General features: G+C 38.7%; 1 protein-coding gene across 2 annotated transcripts in view; it reads left to right on the top strand.

The window, feature by feature from the left end:
* WDR70 (WD repeat domain 70) overlaps positions 1-20,603 on the top strand; it is a 296,048-nt gene that overhangs the window by 233,282 nt on the left and 42,163 nt on the right. For both annotated transcript variants that reach the window (XM_029940982.1, XM_029940983.1), the window contains 3 exons: positions 11,046-11,145; positions 14,022-14,106; positions 15,559-15,697. In XM_029940982.1, coding sequence (XP_029796842.1) covers positions 11,046-11,145; positions 14,022-14,106; positions 15,559-15,697 — 324 coding nt within the window. The remainder of the gene's footprint in view (positions 1-11,045; positions 11,146-14,021; positions 14,107-15,558; positions 15,698-20,603) is intronic.

Here is a 20,603-nt window from a genome sequence, read left to right as displayed (position 1 = left end):
AGTATTGTCTTTTGGCTTTAAATTATTTCTTTTAAACAAAGGAAGGAAGGGAAGAGAGAGAAGGAAGGAATGAGGGAAAGGAAAAACATCTTGGCCGGAGCATAATTATCTCTTTCAAAAGAGCTGGAAACTTGGAAAACTGTCAACTTACTATGAAATATATTATTTCCTTGAAACATGCTCAAAAGTTCTGAGTTTCATTTGCTGTATTTATTAAGTTTGTTCCTCTTGTAAGCACCATAATATGTGATGTATAACATATACTATTCCTGGAGACTCATTGGCATTCTTGGAGTTCAGATGTGCCTGGGAAAGAAAGAATCTGAGGCTGACCTACTTGAAAGAAAGGATCAGAAATGTGGGGAAAGAGCTTTTATCTAGTAACATAAAGAAAAGCAGCTTAAACACAAGCCTCTCTTCCATGTCCTCCAAGAATGAACTGTTTCTAAGCACTCTCTTCTTTCACTTCAGTATTGTCTGCTGGAGCCGTCTTATTCAGCATCCAAGAATATCTGTAAGAATGGTTGCAACTGGCTGGAGCCAGACCACCACTACCTAGAGACAGTGGTGATCCCAAGCAACCAGAGCAAGGATCAAGAGACATTGCTAGAGAGAATTCTTGCTCTCACAGGCAGATGCAGAAAGGCGAGAGAGGAGCATAATGATTATGTAAAGTATAAGACACGGTCAAGTTGAAGAAATTTTTTAAATGTTTTTAATTTATTTTTGAGCGACAGAAAGAGAAAGTGTGAGCAGGGGAGGGTCAGAGAGAGAGGGAGACACAGAATCTGAAGCAGTCTTCAAGCTCTGAGCTAGCTGTCAGCACAGAGCCTGATGTGGGGCTCGAACCCACGAACTGTGAGATCATGACCTGAGCCGAAGCCAGATGCCTAATCCACTGAGCCACCCAGGTGCCCCTGAGTAAATTTTAATTATTGGATTTCAGGACTAGTTTATGATGGATATTATTTGGTAGAATGCCAAGGTAGGGGAGAAGGAATCAACCTTTTTAAAAAAGTTATGCTCCTGTAGTATCATCTAACTTATAATAATGCCCAACACAATAATGCCCAATACATTTGTTTAAGATCTGTCAGGCACTGTTCACATCCTTTATATGAGTTAACTTTTACTGCCTAACAAACTTCCCTAAAACTTCATAACTTAAAACAACAAACTTCTATTGTGGATCAGTTGGGCAATACTTCTGGTTTGAACTGGCTAGGCTGATTTCTCCTGTGTTCTCTATTGCATCTACAGGTAACTAACACCTGGGTGGTCTAGGATGGCTTCACCCACATGTCTGGCTATTGGCTAGGTGTCAGTTGGTGCTACAGGGATGACTGTTCATCCAGGAAGCTAGCCCATGATTTTTCATAAGGTGGCTGGCTTCCAGAAACAATAAGAGAACAAGTCCCAATATATGGGCCTTTTATAGTTCTCTGCTTGTGTCTTGTTTGCTAGTGTTCCCTGTTAGGCTTCTCTGAGAAGCAGATGCTAAGGCAGCATTAGATGTGTAAGAGATCTATCTATTGCCAAAACTCCTATAATGGAACAAGTGAATGAAGAGTCAGTGGAGGCTGGAGGCTATGAGATGGTGATATAGGTCCCAACTCCTACGGAGGAAAGAGGGAAAGGAAGAGGGAATTAGGGTTGGCTAGGAAGCATCTCAGATAGCAGCACAGTTCTAAGAAAGCTTTGGCCAGGCCAGTGGGAAGCCCTTGCCAGAATCGCCTTAAGGCTTTATTAATCTGCTCTAGTAGCTATGATCTGTCGTTCAGCACTGCAGCTACAGTTGGGACTACTACTTGATTAAGCCTGCAGTCAGCAATCCCTTTGTGGAAGGACTACGAGAATTATTGCTCCTGTGAGTAGCACTGTCCTTTTTTCTTAGGAATCTGGCTATCTCTGTCATCAGTAGGCTCCTGATCTGAAAATGGGCTCAGATATGGGAACAGAGCAAGGGATCATAACTTTTTATTGGGGTGACCACCTTCAGCCTCCTCCATTCATCTCTCTTTTTGATGGTAGAGATTAAGCAGTACCTTTGTTGTCTACCCATCTCTTCTATCCCCTAGGAAAGCCATTTTTGGCCAACTTTCTTCACAACTCCCTCCACATCAAGCCCCCCTTAGCTACCTCTCTGACTTCCAGTCATTATAGTTTATATTATAGTAACTGCAGCTTTTTGTTGTCTAGTAATTAAGTACTGCAATCTGGCTATTGTTACTTTAGGCCTCATCATCCCCATGGATGTCAGTGGTCCAGCTCCATGACATTCGCCTTGGGCAGCAGAGGAGAGCTATGTTCTTTGAACTTGGTGATGCTGGCTTGCTCACCTATGCATGGCCTTGGTGAATGGTATTTCTTCTGGGCCCTCCCATGAAAAATGATAATCTGTGTTTTCTGTTTTGATACACTGTATCCATTTCAGCATGTCCACTTCCCCCAAGCCTTTTTATTCTTTTCTCTGTCCTCTGCTAGGGCAATCAGGGTGTTTGTATTTTATTCAAAATAGGCCATCACATTTCCAGGCCTCCACAGCATCCTAGAAGCTTGTTTGCCCAATCTCCTGGGGTCCTTTCCCAAAAATCTGACCTCCAAATTACAGTATCCTGCTTATCTAGTCTTACATCAAAGCCCCCTCATTTAAGCATTCTCACAATTTAAACTCAAGACATGTCAAGGCTCCTGTCAGTTGTTGCTAGCTAATTCTTGTATCTCTTGTGGTTGTAATCTCTTTCCTCCTTTTAGCCACTTCCCCAGCTGAGTAATCCTGGGATTCAACTCTAGCTATTGGCCTAGCAGCCAGGAGAGGAGGAGGTAGGGGCAGGTCCTCGTGGGGGAGAGGCAGTTCTAGCATCTTCCAACACAAAGGAGTTTCTAGCTCTTACTAGGGCAAGAATTGGCCACCTCTCTAAGCTATGAGGGTCCTAAGGGTGGCTGGGGATGCGGTGGGGGGTGGTGGTCTGCACATCCAGCATTCTCTGGGCATCCCTCCAGATATCCTATCCTATGTTTCAGGGTCTCAGGTTTTTCCAACTAGAGCCCTGACCCTAGTATAGCAGACCTGCCTTGGCTGAGCATTTAAATGTCTCTGGAGCTCTATAAATCTGACTACCAGATCTCTTCTGTTTGTGGCTCAGCTGTGTCTGCTCTTCCACTGCAGGAGATGAGGGCCTCCTCAGAAAGTACTAACATTGGCCCTCTGGCTCTCCCATGTAGTCTTCCACTGTTAATGACCCTCAGTTTTTCATTATCCTTCTCTAGAGTACGACCTAGCAGTAGCCAGCTAACACTATTATCATTGTAGGCACTGCTCCTCCCATATTTTTTAAATGCCTAATACATTGTACCCACAAGGACACTCCCCTATCCCATGAAGTTTTCCCAGGTCACCTATAGTGAAATCTGTAGCAGTTGAATGAGTACCAAGTGCTAGAGAGTATCTACACCTCATAGTCTACTTAGGACAATGTCCTCTTTACCTACCAGGCAGTGAATGAGCCAGTCCCACCTTCTTATCTTAGCTGCTGTGTTGTTGGATCACTCATGGCACCACTTCTGTTAGTTTGGGTCCTCCAAAAACAGATACCAAGACCACAGCTAAACATATGAGATTTACTGGGAAAAGGCTTCTAAGGGGGAAAAGGGAGGGAGCCTGAGAAATCTGGAAAGAGAACATGATACATGTCATACTTCTGTGAAGGACAGGAAAGAAAGGAGTATTAAATGTCCATTCAATGATGAATGGATAAATAAAATGTGGTGCATTCATACAATGGGATCTTACTTGGCAATAAAAAGAAATGAAATACTGATACCTATCTACACCATGGATGAACCTCAGAAACAGGATGCTAAGTGAAAAAAGCCAGGCACAAAAGATAGCATATTGTATAATTTAATTTATAGGAAATGTTCAGATAGGCAAATATACAAAGACAAACTAGATTAGTGGTTGCTTGTGGCTGAGGGGTTGGGGGAAATAGGGAATGATTGCTAATGTGTATGCGGTTTCTTTTCGGAGGTGATGGAAATGTTCTAAAATTGATTGTGGTGGTGGTTGCCCGACTCTCTGAAAATAAAATCATTGAACTTCATACATTAAGTGGGAAAATTCCATGGTATGTGAATTATATCTCAAGAAAGCTGTTATATTAAAGGAAAAAGGAAAAAGAGGGCTGTGCAAAAGGAGTCTCAGACTATAGCACAATGTCAAAACTTCATTCAGATTAATTAGGAGTCCTTTGTCCCTTGTGCTCAGTTATTGGCTGGGAGCATCCCTTGGAAAGCCTGGCCAAGTCACAGAAGCAGGGAAAGTGGTAGTCAGTTTATGCAGTGGGAGACATGAGAGGCACATTTTCGTGGCTACAAGTCTTATGTCCAAACAAGTCACATGTCGATACCCGACCCCAGGTTTTGAGAAGTAAATGGCACATTTTGGTGAAAAGAATAGCAAAGTTATACTGTAAAGGAGTGTGCCACACTTGCATTAACTCATTAAATTCTCCCAACAGTTAAAGTGGATACTATTATTATTCTCATTTAACAGATGGTGTAGAGATTAGTTAGCCCAAGATCATATGGCTGGTAAGTGGTGAAGCCTGGATTTGAACTTGTCGGTCTGGCTACGCAGTCTGTGCTTTTTATCATTATGCCATATTTTCATACAATATATTAATCTGAATATCATAGAATCAGTTGGAGAGGTGTTATTGTCTGTTTTTCCTCATGAGAATGAAGGCTTCATGGGAGTAGGGAATGGCAAAACATGTTCGTATGACAGTTCTTATTCTTTTGTATATATTCTCCTCATTCTCCTTACTACAGGTCTCCAAAATCAGAGAAACAGGAGCAAATTGTGTTACATTTATTCTGTTTTTTAATCTTGCCATTTAAAAAATCCTGGCATATTTTTAATCCCAGTGTCCAGCATGTGATTGAAAATATAGAACTGCTTGATTATCACTGAGCTTGAAAATAGATTCCCAATGTGAAAGAAATGTTATATCCATTGAGGAGGTCCTAGGACTAGATTTGAAAGGACAAATATTAGTACACCTCATTTGTTAGAGACCCCAGTATTTGCTTCACTTTGCTCTTGGAGTTTGTGTTTTGTTCATAGTTGCATGTCGCAACTTTCTGAAAGGAGGTACCTACTAGGGACTTAATGTATGTGTGATATTGACATCAGCAGGGATTAGTAGGTCAAATACAACACAGTCTTTGGGAATTGAGGAGAAGTTAGGGGTGGAAAGATGTGTAGGGAATGTTATTTTAAAAATTAAAAAAGATTAAGCAGTTTGGCCAGAGTCAAACTAAAATGTATCAAATTGAAAATTTAGGTGAGGCCAGCTTGGCTGTAGGACCAATATTCTTTCCATTAAAATTTTCTCTACTTTCAGCCCAGCAATTCTTTTAAATTCTCTCATTTAAAATAGTTTATTCCATGGTCTCTATTCATTACAAAACATATTTTGATCATTTTGAGGGCTGTTGTTCTTCTTGCATTGACTGATACATACTAGAATGATAAAGATACTGGGATCTGGGCAGCCCCCGGATGTTCATACACTCACTGACCATCGGTAGCACCACAGAATGTTTGGATTATGTTTAGGATTTTAGGTATGTTATATTTAAGACTTTTTGGAAGACATCATATTTTTCTTGGAGATTCTGGCAGACTGCATTAGAGAAGGAAAACTAGAATTAGCATAACCACAGATGACAGGACCAGGACCCATAAGTAGATATTGGAACTCTAGGAAAGGAGTCTTGGACCCAGTTTAAGAAAAGTGTTCCCAATTAGAGCCACCCAGAAATGGATGGTTGTTGCTTGTAAGGTAATGAGTTTGGTACTGCCAGAGGCTCCTGACCAGCTGTGAAGAGAGGATGTAGGGACATTTTTACCAGCTGGAGTTTGTGCAATATCTCAGGAGAGGGCTTTAAAACTAGCGTTTGTGCTGGCATTTTCCAGCACTATGCACATGTGAGACTTGATGCACTCCATATCATGACATACGGCACTCCCAAGGATAAGAAACCTATATAAAGGAGTTAATAATCTCCGTTTCCCTTGAGAACCATGTTCTTTGCCTCGCATGATCATAAAATCAGTTAAAGGAGAAGTCTCAGCTTTAGATTTCCCACACCAATCCAGAAGTGTTTTTAGTCAGGTTGACTCTGTTTCCAGAATGTGCGGGTATTTATCATCGTTACTGTCCAAGTGTTGATATTTTACAAAAATTTAAGATCCCCTCTGGCTATCTATTTTGTTTCATTAGAGGAAACTTTTGTTACTGGTTTAAGTGAAATTAATAATTGAGCACTTTTGATATAAAATCTGTGAGCTGTCCATCTCAAGTGAGTACATTTTGCCTCTTTATTTTAGTGGGTTCTTAAAAAATTTTTTTTGTAAGTTTATTTATTTTTTTGAGAGGGGGGGATATGGAGGATCTAAAGCAGGCTCCATGCTGTTAGGACAGAGCCTGATACAGGGCTTAAACTCATGAAATATGAGATTATTAGCTGAGCTAAAAGAGTGGGACACTTAACTGACTGGCTGAGACACCCAGGCACCCCTTTACTGGGTCCTTTAATAAAGGAAATGATTTAGAAATTCTGAGCGCAGTGTCTCCTTCAAAATCTTTGTTACTAATATGCAGCCATTTGTCACTCTAAAGGAGTGTTGCACCGAGATGTAAATTGATCCGGCAATGGAAAATATGGGAAGTCACAAAGGCAAGGTGGGCTTGTTTTGTGGCATATATTCACACGTTTTGCATTACAAATAATGAATTGTAGAAGTTTCAAAACACCCAACCTCCGATATAGTGGAACTTTAAAGTAGTACCTAAATGGGGGCACCTGGGGGCCTCAGTTCAACCCTTCATCTCATCTCAGGTCTTGATCTCAAGGTCGTGAGTTCAAGCCCCATGTTGGGTTCCACGCTGGGCATGAAGTCGAAAAGACAAAACAAATAAACAAACAAAAACAAAAAACAAGTAGTTCCTAAATGAGGAGACCTAAAAGCATAAAAGTGTGGCAGATGAGTATTTGGTAAAGTCCTTTCATACTAGATTAAGGCAAAGTCCTCTGTAGTCATAATACCTTATTGCCATTCCATTCCTTGTACTGTAGTTATACTATCACCTGTTAGATCCAGCAGAATCTTCTCTTAAGTTTTGAAACATTGCACTTTTTCCTTGCTTGAGTACCAGATGCCTCTGTGTCTTAAAAGCTAGAATCCGGGGCCCCTGGGTGGCTCAGTTGGTTAAGCATCTGACTTTGGGTCAGGTCATGATCTCATGGTTTGTGGGTTCCAGCCCTGCGTCAGACTCTGTGCTGTCTGACAGCTAGATCAGAGCCTAGAGTCTGTCTTTGGGTTCTGTGTCTTCCTCTCTCTCTGACCCTCCCCTGCTTGCGCTGTCTCTGTCTCTGTCTCTCTCTCTGTCTCTCTGTCTCTCTCTCTCTCTCTCAAAAAATAAAACATTAATATATGTATATATATAAAAGAAGCTAGAATCCCACTCAGGGCAGTAAAAAGAGGAAGCAAGACCAGTTTAGGGATTTGCAGCTTCATCTCACCCCTGTCTGAGCCACAGGATGAGAGTTAGACGGTCATAGGGAGCTCCTGGGCTTGCCATATCCTATATGATAGGATTCCCTTGGATCCCATCCCTTTTAAGGGTCTGTATCCCACATTACTGGTATATGTGTATATGCACATCTATGTGTATATATGTATTTCTATGTTCAAACGTTGGCATTCAAAATCTCTTTTGTCCTATTAATAATAAAAAGTACATATTGATCAGTTAGTAGAATTATAAAATATTATACTTATATGTATTATTTTTTGTCTTTTCCTTAAGAATCACAGAACTGTCAGAGACCCTAGAAATCATCTCGTGCAGTTCGTTTATTTTACAGAAGATAGACTTGTGATCTGGAGGGGCTAATTTGTCCCTAGCTGCACTGCAAGTCTGTGACTGAACTAAGTCTAGACTTCCTCTCCGCTGGTCCAGGCCCACTGTTTGTTTTACTGCACTGCACCGCCTTACTGCTCCTGAAATGATGGGTCAGTAAGCATAAACAAAACATGTAAAACAAATAAAAACTAAGTTGGGGCACCTGAATGGCTCAGTTGGTTAAGCTTCCTACTTCAGCTCAGGTCATGATCTCGTGGTTCATGAATTTGAGCCCCACCCTGGGCTCTCTGCTGTCAGCGCAGAGCCTGCTTAAGATCCTCTGTCCCTGTCTCTCTGCCCTGCCCTTGTGTTCTCACACTCTCTCAAAAATAAACATTAAAAATAAAAAACTAAGTTAATTTCACCAAGAGGCCAAATTTAAGTACAGACTTTTTTGGTAAACTGTTACCCCTACAGTGTCTTTCCAAAGTTTTATTTAGAGTTTAGTAGTTGATGACTTGATGGAATATGACCAATTGGCAAATTTTCCTAATTAAGTTTGGTAGCAGAGTTTTGTTTTTCTGAGGAACAAAGTATTCCTAGTCTATCTCCACACGTGTCCAGAGTGATCTTTTTAAAATAAGCAAACCTAGTCATGTTCTCCTCTGAGTAAACTCCATTAGACAGCTCTCTTTGATAAAATCTAAGTCCTGAACATGGCCTACAAGGCTCCTGGTGACCCAAGGACCTGCTCACACCATCCCCTGCCCTTGCTTTTCCCTCGAGTCATGGCTCCCTTCTTTTAGTTCTTTGACTGTGACCTGCTCTTTTACCTTAATGCACATGTTAGCTTTCCTATTGCTTCCTAACAAATCACCACTAATTTAAGCACCTTAAAAAAACACCAATTTATTATTTCACAGTTTCTCCAGGTAAGATGTCTGGCATGGTGTGGTGGGATTCTCTTTTTAGAATCTCACCAAACTAAAATCAAAGTATTGGCCAACGTTGTGTGGCTCTCATCTGGGGCTCAGGATCCTCTTTCAAACACCCTGGTTATTGGCAGCATTCAGATACCCATTTCTTTGACATATCTTTAGAGTCAGCAGTGACATGTTCAATACTTCTTATTCTTCCAGCCTCTCTGACGAACTCTTCTGTCACGTCTGTGTGGCTTCCTCTTCTGTCCTCAGCCAGCAGGAAGTTCTCCTTGAAGGACTCATGTGACGATTTCAGCCCCACCGAGATAATCCAGGATAATCTCCCTATTTTAGAGATAGCCAGTTAGTAACTTAGTTATATCTGCAGAGACCCTTTGGCCATGTAGAGTGACATATTTGTGGGTATGACACCGGGTCGGGGGGTACTTCATGGGGTTCAAAATTCTGCCTTCTACAACGCAGTACTCTCATTCTTACCTCTACATCCTGCTCCTTCATCTGCTAACTCATACTTTCATCCACGGAGTCTCAGGAGGTTTTTTTTACCCTCCCCCCATCCTTCTCAGGGTTAGATTAGGCATCACTCTTCAGTGCTCACTTAGGACTCTTTACATCCCCATTGTACCACTTGTCACTTGGTAGTATGCTTATCTGTAGTGTTTGAGGGGACTGTCAACTCTCTGAGGAAAGAAGCCATGTTTATCTTGGCACATTTGCATTTCCCTGCTCAACATTGTGTCTGCTGTACAGTTGATGCCCAGTTAAAAACAAAAGTTGAATTAATAAATTATTTGTACCCATGAAAGGTGGAAGCATGATAGCCATGTTTAATAGAAATCTCTAAGACGGTCAGAGGAAGAGAGAAGACAAATTTAACTCAATATTTATAAATTATTAAAACAAAAAAACCCAGCCTGTTTTTGTAAGGTACTGTGCGCCTCATTACTGTGCTTTTAGCGGAAGCTCACTGACAGGATGTTGGGGATATTGCTGGAAGGTCCGGTTTGTGCCTAATTCTTGTTTGAGTTGACATAAGACCAAAGGAGATGGGGTCACTTGTATTCTGATACCTGTGGCTCCCAGGAGAGACCCACATGCTGTTGTCACTAGTAGTGTGCCTGTTCATTCTCTGGAATGATCAGCCTGGTAGATCTGGGATAGCTGACTCCCTAGTCCATTAGCCTATGCTGGTTACTGAGTCATAACTGAGTGACAGGATTAGTGTAGTAGTAGAAGTCGCTAACTGTGAAGAAGCAATATTAGGAGTAAAAAGACTCTTAACACACATCACCTGAGAAGTAGTAGTGTTTAAGAGCAAGCCTTTTGAGTTACATACCCAGCTCTACCACTTACCAGCTCTGTGACCTTAGATAAGGAACTGTAGTCTCTGGGGTTCAGTTTTCCCAACTGTAACATAGAGATGATAATAGTAGAACCTTAACTTGTAGATTGTGAGAATGAAGTAGGCAAAACCGTAGAGGATGGAATGCCTAGGGTGTGATAAGCCACGTGGCAGGGTTACCTCCCCTCCTCTTCCTCCTCCACAACAATGTTATCCTACAGGCACATTCAAGAGAGTTCAAGGCCTACAGTCACATGCACAGTGCCTGGCATTCCTATACTAGGAATATAATTTTATATGTGTGTGTATATATATATATATATATATATATGTATGTATGTGTGTGTGTGTGTGTGTGTGTGTGTGTGTATACATATATATATACACACACATGCAACACCCAACATGGGGCTTGCACTCAGAACCCTGAGATCAAGATCCACACACTTTACTGAGCCAGCCAGCCCTATAATGATACATTTAATTTAATCAATAATATGTTCACTTGTAATTTTTATTTATATTTACTCTTTCAGATAACTATAGGAAATTATCTCAATAACTTTATAAGAACTGAATACTCTGTTAATTTTGTATTGCCCAGAGCTTGCTAAGGCAGTCTGAAAGATGGGACTTACTTAATCTCTTTTTTATTATTAAAGCAAATGGATGTTTTTGGAAACCATTTGAATTTTTTCCAGAAAAAAGAAAAGCATAATCAAGTAAAATTAATATTTTACATATATCATTTTCTGGATGAAAGGGTAAAATACTCTTACCACAGAAATGTTCTTGTTGGAATTCAGATGAGATATTAATTAACACTGTGCTTGTCTTTGCAAACAGGTTCATCCTAAATTCCTCTATAAACAGGCTCATGACCCAGGCACTGACACTTCTTGTGTGGCTTTTTCCTATGATGGCAATGTCCTTGCTTCTCGTGGAGGTAGGCTAAAAACTTTCTTTTGGCTGTGTTTCTATATATAAAATGATCATGATTAACGCTTATAAATGTTATATTAATAGCCTAATAGTTAGTAAAAGTAACTGTGCTTTTGTTAATATACCTTTGCCAGTCTGACTTCTTTTTCATTAAAAAGCATATCCAACTTGGCAAAATTGTTTTATTAGAACGTATCAAGGAAAATTTAGAAAATATGCACTTTTTTGCCCGAGTTTTTATTTTTAACTTCAAATTCCATTGGAGTTTGAAGCCTCCAAGGATGACCTTTGCCTCTATTTTATGGAGTTTTGTAGATGATGTTCTGAATTCTTTCTGTACTGTTTTTTAATTTAGAGTCTTCTGTTTGCTCATTTTTTTTCAGTTCAAACACTATAACAATTCAGTTCAAAAAAAAAGTTGTATACCTGGATGTTATTTATATTTTTATTTATTTAATATTTATTTATTTTTGAGAGAGAGAGAGAGAGCTTTAGCAGGGGAGGGACAGAGACAGAGGGAGACACAGAATCTGCAGCTGGCTCCAGACTCCGAGCACGGGACCTGACACGGGGCTTGAACTCACGAACTGTGAGATCATGACCTGAACGCAAGTCGGACCCTTAACTGACTGAGCCACCCAGATGCCCCTGGGTGTTATTTTTTAAATAGCTTCATAGTAGTTTTATGTGGCTGTATTATAAGTTTACTTATCCACACTCATATGTTGACTATGAGTTGTACCTTTTTGCTAAATCTTTCTCATGTGGAAAAGCTAAGTGTTGACTAAAGGAGATAGGAGGGCAGCTTATGAATAAAGCATTACGTGAAGTTTGGGACATGACTTAGGATCTTCCTGGAGGCCCATTTGAAGGGATGGAAAGAAACAGCAGAGTAAGTAGGCAGGAGCCATGTTATATACAGATGGCTTTAAATATCAAAGGATTTAATCTTTATTCCATAGGCCATGTTAATCTAGCAACACTACAATCCGTCATTCATTCACTCCATCATCTACTGTATTATGTTGAGCAGCTACTCTGAGTTCTATTATGCTAGGTGCTGGGTATAAACTGTGAACATCATAGACAGAGTTCCTTTCCTGAAAGAATTTGCAACCTGGTGTAGAGGGTAGTGGGAGTGAGGAGGAGATGGCACAGCTTTTGTTCAGTTCAGCCACTCCATGTCTGTGTGCCTTGGGGACCGCGTTCAGATGCTCTTTCCTCTGAGGATGTCTCTCTATTATATCCAACCTACCTTACTTACATTATTGTAAAAAATCAAAGCACATGTATATGTATTTTCTATTTATGGTATGTATGGAAAAGGTGGGTGTTTATAAAATATGTATTTTGGTTCAGCAATTCTAACCTATTCGAGTCCTGAGATGACTCTTAATTAATTAAAACTATATGTACTCTTTACTTACAAATAGTGGTTCTTACCCCAAGAGTGCGTTTCTGAATCTTCTGAGAAAGTTTTTCAAATGATAAATGTTTCATCTAGAAATTCTCACATTTACTCTTGCCCCTTTAGAAGGTGTACCCAAATCTCCAACGTGGAGTGGGGAGACAAGAGAGGAATAAGAGAGAAGCATAGTTTGAAAATTCTACTCAGAGGATTCTAAAACAGCCAGCCCCAACCCAGTTGTTAAGTACTAGAAGTACAGGACTAACTGCATTTCAGTCACAGTCCTGTTGGTGATAATTCTACCTTCCCCTTCCGTCCTGTAATAGTTGTTGGGTAACATGTTGCCAACACAACTATATACTATATTCCATCATTTTTCTTCCTGGGTGTATAGAACATGACAGATGGAATTCTATTCAGCAGAGTCCCTGGGTGTTGTAAGATGTTCCTGCTAGTTCCAGAACCTGCCAGTTTAGCTAAACTCTTTAATGCAGATTAATGTTCTTTTTACTCTTTGAGAATTGTGAGAATATGTAATTTTTTTTTAAAAGACTAAAAGCAAAAAGGTGAATCTTACAAAGTTCTTCCAGTATAAGCAGGTCCCCAGTCCAGCCAGTTGAGGATTAGTGCACCTGCCAGAAGAGTGTTTTGGAGGAAGGGTCACTTGGGAAACAGTGGAGATTTTTATTGAACTCTCCACTCACCTCACTTGCACCTGATATTGATTCTTTATTGGACCCAAGGGGTTGAGGCAGGTCTCAGCTGTGGACGCTGGGGAGAAAGAGCAGCTAAGACATAATTTATATGAGTTTTGGCTTTCATTCCGGTCGGGAATATTAGTTAGTAGCCCTATAGAAATATAAAAAAGTGATCCTTAGAAGAATATCCATTATACTTGAAAGAGCTTGGAAAAGCCGTACTCCCCAGCAGAGTGAAGAGTGATGGCCACAGGTGGAGTTACACTGGAGGGAAGGGACCCACATGGCTCACCCTCATTAATGTTAATGGATAGCTTCATCTACACACCAGTGGGAGAAAGAATCTGTTGTGAATTGAACTGTTTTCAGTCCTGATGGTTGTTAAATTAATATCTTCTTAAGCAGTCAGGTTATGCTCAACTGTACCTTAGGGGAACTGCCAGCTGCTGTGAAATCACTCCTTAGAGTAGATTCTCCAGGGTTCCTTCTAGCCTACAGACGCTACATCAGTTTGAAAATTTATTTCTAGGAGGCCAGTTCATTATCATATATCTTTCTACTGTTCTCACATCTACTACTTTCAAACTCCCCAAACAGTTAAGAAAGTAAAACACTTATGTGCATCTTTCTTTGCCTTTTTTTTTTCTTTTCCTCCCTACTCTCCTTTCTTTCTATAGTTATACACTAAGGTTAGCAAACTCTCAAGTTGGAACTAGTTCTTTTTGCACAATTCACTTTCTTTTTTTTCTTTTTTCTTTTTCATTCCTCTCTCAGGTGATGACACACTGAAATTATGGGACATTCGACAGTTTAATAAGCCACTTTTTTCAGCCTCGGATCTTCCTACCATGTTCCCAATGTAAGTAGCTTATTTTAAATTGTTGGTAAACATAAGAGAATGGACACAAAATATCTCCACCTTAATGTTAATTTATATCATATGTCTTTTAAAAAGGGACATGAAGAGTATTTGAAATCTGTTCTTGAAGATGCATTTTATTTTTCCTTTTCATTTGCACATTCTTCAGATCATAAATTTCTTTTGAGGTTGAAATGATGTATGTTCATGTGTTTGTATGTGTCTGTATATGTGTATACACACATAGGTCTTGGGGCAGTAAAAATATTTTAAGGGATTGAGTTGTTCTTTTAATATATGTAAATGACAGGGTAGGCCTTCAAATTTGTTATCTTTAAAATTTGAACCCATTCTGTTAAAGCAGTTTTTCATAGTTACTGAGCATTATTATACATTATTTTCTCAATTCTTTCTTATCCTCATTCCAGTCAATAATTCAGAGATCCTTCCCTTGTTCAGAGCATCCTGCTCGAGGTAGCTGAACACTGTTCTCTCCGTTTTCTTAAGTTGACAACTGAAGCACGTAAAGATTTTTTGAGGCAGCTGAGGTGGGATTTGAACTTTAAGTCCTATAGTTGCTGCCTAAGCAAAACTTTCTATTTATGTAGAAATAAAATTTCACATGTGTGTTAAATAATGACCAACAGGGACAGTGTGAAGTTGATGGAGGCGCCAAGTGCAGGAAACTGTAATAGCAGAGCACTAATTCCAGCGCGGTCCATTGCCCATGGCATTTATCTGTTGAAACAAACAGATGGACAAATAAACATGAATTTACAGTTGATGAGACTTTTTTGAGCTATTATGCCTGCTACAAGCTATGCTAACTGTCTGACTTCGTTGGACCATGTCTTAGACTGTTCACAATCAGGTGGCCAGATCTCTTATGACAAGGGCTGTTGAATTCTTGCCATCAGTCAGGTTCCAGCAGTCCAACCTGCTCCTCATTTCATGGTGCTTGAGTTGACAAAACTCAAATTATTTGGGGATGGTGGTTAGTGGTAGTAAAAAACATAATTTCAAAACTGGACAAAATAATCACTACTTAGACATTAGTCATACAATGTCTATTTGTCTATAGCACTGTCGATGTCTCTATTGAGTTTTTCCCACACTTCCTTTACATTAAAAAATACAGTGTGTAGAAGTTAAAAGCACAGATTCTGGGATCAGATGACCTAAGTTTGAATCCCAGCTGCACCGCTTACTTTTGTGATCTTACACAGGGTTAATTTATCTCTCTCTGCCTCAGTTTCCTCATCAGTAAAATGGGAATAGTACTATCCACCTCATAAGATTGTTGTGAAGATTAAGCAAAAAAAAATAAGTGCTTGACTTACTGTAAGCCCTCTTTAAGAGTTACTTCTTATTACAATGCTATTGTTTGTATTTTTATTTAACTCACTGTTGTAGAGTCATACGCTTAGGCTTATACACTGTTTTTGTCTATAGGACTGACTGCTGTTTCAGTCCAGATGACAAGCTCGTGGTCACTGGGACATCTGTTCCAAGGGGCTGTGGCAGCGGCAAACTTGTTTTCTTTGAGCGCAGGACTTTCCAAAGGGTGTATGAAATAGACATCACAGATGCGGTATGTAAATTCTTTTCTCCTCAGCCTTGAGAATGAAGTTTGCCTCTTAGTCATTTTTTGTTTTGGTTTTAGTTTTTAAATAGAACATAGCCCTGGCCCTTACAGTGCGACAGTAGTTACTTCTTTTCTCCGGCACAGGAATTATTAAGACTGTTGCAGACTGGCTGATCTACCCTTCCCTGCCTTTGACCCAGTATTTCTGATGGGTCTGTCACGCTTCAGTCAGAATTTCAGCGAGGATGAGGTTGTTTGTCTCTTGCCAACCAGTTTGAAGAGAGCAGATGCTAATCTAATCATCATGTAGGCTGTAGAAGGGAGTGTCCCACACTGTGCATGTTTGTGAAGATTCAGGGATTGTGGACAGAAATGAAAGTTATGCCCTCTGAAAGTGATGAATTGTGTCATTGTTTCCTAAACCACAAAATCGTTGACCAAGTTTGGCTTGCCAGAATTGTCATTGCTGTAAGGCTGAGCTTCTGCTGAGCTCAATTTCTGTTTAGTTATTTGGAAGCTTAAAACATTTCAGATTTAATTTCTCCTATCTAAAAAAAAATACATTCTTTTTTTTACATATTTATATAAGCACTAAAACACTAGCGTGCATGCACTGATTCATTGATTCATTCATTCCCGCCCTGAGACTAGAGCTGTATGTAATGTAGTCTTAGTGAAGTTTCCCAGAGGAAAATCTGAATTCCTTTATAGTCTTTTAAAGTATGTATTGTTATTTCGATAGTAAGGTAAGTCATCGTTATTTTCTGAGTATGAAACAGACCAATTAATGTCTGTAAGTTTCCTTTGGCTCACTGTCAAATCCTTTAGCAATATCCTATATCTTAAACAGAGCCCTTATGTAGGCTTCCCCTGTCGTTTCAGCTCTTTGTAAACAGTTGGGACATATTATATACTTAAATGATTCAGACAGTTGAACAGTTGTTTTTAAGTCACCAGTAAAAAGCTCCTGTCTCTAATGTCCTAGTATTACTATGGAGTCTTAATTTGTAGGCCCTAAATTTGAAACCATGGTATAGTTAGAGACAATGAAATAACAACGAGATTAATTCTAGATGAGTACTTGGGTTTTATAGATTCTAATCTCATGACATAATTTGAAATGTGCCAGCACTAATAATAATTTTTGGGGGGTACAGCCAAGAGCCAACTAAAACGCTAGAATCAAAGAAAACACTCTTGACTCTATCAATTTTAATCTCAAAAAATGAAATTATTATAGTTGGTTGTTCCAGAAGTAAGCTGTGTTCTGTTATGCCTCTCAATGACTATACATTTCAGGATTACTCATGGTGTTGTGGTTTTAAATTATAATTAAATTTAAAACCTAAATAAATTAAGGGATGTATGATTGCACTTTTAATGCACACTAGGTTTTTGTAGTGTACAGTACATGCCGTTTGCTGTGTTGCTCTGAGATGCTTTTCTAGCTAGTTCTTTTTCTCCATAGTCCTTACCGCCATTGCATCTATTATATGTTTGTTTGTTTTATCTGTGTTCTTCACCAGGATGTAAGCCCACTAGAGCAGAAACTTTGTTGTGTTCACAGTGTTTAGAACTGACGGATATATTGGTTGTATTTAATCAATAGTTATTGAATAAGTGAAAGGTATACTGGAGAAGCGCATGTAATGCATTCTGTAGAGCCCAGGCATGTCTTTGGAGAGTGAGGCAGGAGAGAAGTAACTAGAGATGGAAAAGTAGCCTGATCTTGTAGACCATAATAAAGTGAGTTTATCTTTGTTTGTTTGTTTAAAGCAAAGGAATGACACAATCAAATTTAGGCTTTAGAACAGTTCATTCTAGAACATTTTAGAACATTCATTTAGAACAGTAAAGGTTAGATTTATAAGATTTGGTATTTGTGTATGAAGGCTGAGGTTTATTACTTGGGAAACTGAGTCAGTGTTTTCTGAAATTAAAAAAAGAAAGTAAGAGAAAAGAAAGCAGAATTCGGAAGAAATACAGAGTATTGTTGATATGTTGAGCTTCAAATGCCTGCAGGACATCTGGGTGGAGATAGTAGGCAGATGGCTACATGAGTTTGGTGCCTAAGAGAAAGAAGACACAGTTTTGGAAGAAATATTTACAGGTTATAGTTGAAATATTGGCTGCTGATTGGTCCCAAAGGATGGAGAACATGAGCCCTAGGAAACCTGAATGTTTAAGGCATGAGCAAATAAAGAGAAGCTAACAAAAAAGAATGGTCATTAATGGAATATACCTTATATTGAATTACGTTAGAAAAGTCAGGAAACAGATTTTGAGATCCATATTAATAGATGGGTGGAAAGAAAACTTCAAATAGGGACAAAGCCATTGCACTTTAAAGTGGTCTTCTACATAATTGATTTAGGATTTGTTTGCATTTTTTTTTTTGTTAAGTCAGACAGCATTGTTTTGGTTTTTTGAAGATCATTTATTTTTGAGAGAGGGCACACAAGCAGGGTAGGGGCAGAGTGAGAGGGAGAGAGAGAGAATCCCAAGCAGACTGCACATGCTATCAACACAGAGCCCGACTCAGACTCAGTCTCACACATAGAAACCTGAGATCATGATCTGAGCAGAAATCAAGAGTTAGACTCTTAACCGCAACTGAGCTGCCCAGGCACCCCCCAGACAGCATTGTTTTTGTTTACCTAGTAAGTAGAATGTTATGTTAAAGGAACTTTAAAATGTCCCTTTGATTTATTTACTGAAGTTTGAAGGCTTCTTGGAATGTAAGAAAATAAGTGTATTCTTTGGCATGGATAAAGAGGGTATACGTTTTGCTATAAGGACCAAAAATATCTATTTTATTTTGATTTTGTCATTAAAAACCAGAATAGTCATTTCTTTTGGAAATACCATGCTCTGCTGTGGTAAGGTACTTACTGTGTTGAGTTTTAATTTACATAAAAGGCAACATCTCAGCATTTAGTGGTTTGCTTGCTTGACTAGGCACAGACAACGGTGGCTTTAGGTCTAGCCTCAATGAGTCCATTTACTTGAATAAAATATGAATGATTGTATTCTCACATCCTCTTCTAAAATAAGATATACCCCTAGATCATTGTATTTTAGAATGCCAAGCACAGCACGTATATGGAGCCAAACAATGTTTTCAGTCAGGGATGTTAACAACTATGCAGTTTCCTAATAACTAAAAGCTATACTATAGCTTTCACAATAAATATATTTTAAAAATATAAAAATTTCATTTTCCATATTTATTTTAAATAAACCTAAAGGAAAAAACTGATTTAATTCCATCCTCTGCATTGTCATATATACTCTTAAAAAATTTTTTTTCTCTATTCAGTATAGAGATTCTCTTCACTAGGAGATGACAAATGTTTCTTTAGCATTTACTATTGTTATTGTGACCTAAAAAAAGTGCATATTTCTCATTTATCATCTAATTTTTTTATGATTCAAGTAGTGTGTTTAGCCTCTTTTCTAAGATAAATTCCAGAATATAACATGAATCTTGAGTTTACAAGCTTACTTTAGTTTTGTGTAAGATGGAATTCTAAGCTTTTGTATATTGTGTAAAACGCAACCATCACTCCATTTATGTAATCAAAGTATAGGAGAGAAAGAATGAACAAAATATAATTTGGAGATGATGTATCAATATTTTAAAAAATAATTATGTTTGGAAAAAATAGACATTTTCAAACCTTTTCAAAGTTCTAGTTATTTCAGGAGATGCCCTGAAATAACATTATGGACTATTATTAACTTAGTAATTTTTCATCAAACTATAATTTGTTATAAAGTGACTAGCAGATTTTTCCCTCTTTTTAACTCATATAAATCAACTGACTGAGTGGTTCAGTCAGTTAAGCATCTGACTCTTGGGTTTGGTTCAGGTCATGATGTCGTGGCTCGTGGGCACGAGCCCCACAGTGTCCTCTGCACTGATGGTGTGAAGCCTGCTTGGGATTCTCTCTCTCCCTTTCTCTCTGCCCCTCCCCTGCACTCTCTCCCTGTTCTCTCTCTCAGAAATAAATAAACATTAAAAAAAATGTTTTAACAAAAAGTAGAAAGGCAAAAAGCCAGAAATTTCACACTTGATCCTAACGACTCTTCTGATTTGTTTGTTAGCTTATGTACTTAGGTGAGGGACCTCTGTTTCTGTGAACATTGACCGAATGAAGTGAGGAATAGCAAGAAAAAAAATTAACTTTTACATGGGCTATAGCATCTAGCAAACTGATTGGTATATGGTCACTTAAGGGAAAGGACTAGACTGCTTGATTTCATTCATTCATTTATTCATTTTCAACTAAACTGCGTTAGTCATTTCAAAGTTGATTGAGAATCCTAGTACCAACATAAGAAATACAATAGTAAAGGTCTTTTATGGAAGAAAAAGGATTCATTTGTGACTATAACATATTTGATTATCTTTAGGGACATTTTTTAACCACCAGAGAGAATAGATAGCAAAGAGCAAGGATTTTCTTAGGTTTTTGCTTCTTTTCTACCATTACTTATTCTCCAGAATATCGTCTTCCTGTGAGAAATGAAATCTAGATTATGCACATCTCATTTATGTTCTTTAAGAAAGAAAACTCAGAATGTCAAGTAATTGGTATCATCAGTTTGATATCTTACTGTTAATTTTTTTCATGGAGCCAACTCTACAGTTAGAGAAAGTATATGTTCTGGATCTGTCTTCCTGGGGCTTTATCAATTATTTGCATCTTCATCAAATGGAGGAAAGTGAAATTAAAAAAATTACTTTTCTATTTATTATTAGTATTAACTCTGGCCTTCCCCTGAAATATAGGGAGAACTTGAAGTTTTTCTGCCAGATTTATTTATTTACTTACTATAGGCTGTATTCCTGCCCCTTATTATCATGGGTATTGCTTGAAAAATAAAATTATTATTAAAATTCTGTTAA

The sequence above is a fragment of the Suricata suricatta genome, chromosome 6 (genome assembly GCF_006229205.1).
Source record: "Suricata suricatta isolate VVHF042 chromosome 6, meerkat_22Aug2017_6uvM2_HiC, whole genome shotgun sequence".
In the NCBI taxonomy this organism is placed as follows: domain Eukaryota; kingdom Metazoa; phylum Chordata; class Mammalia; order Carnivora; family Herpestidae; genus Suricata; species Suricata suricatta.
Note: the sequence above shows the minus strand (reverse complement) of the source record. Positions and strands in the feature narration are given on the sequence as shown.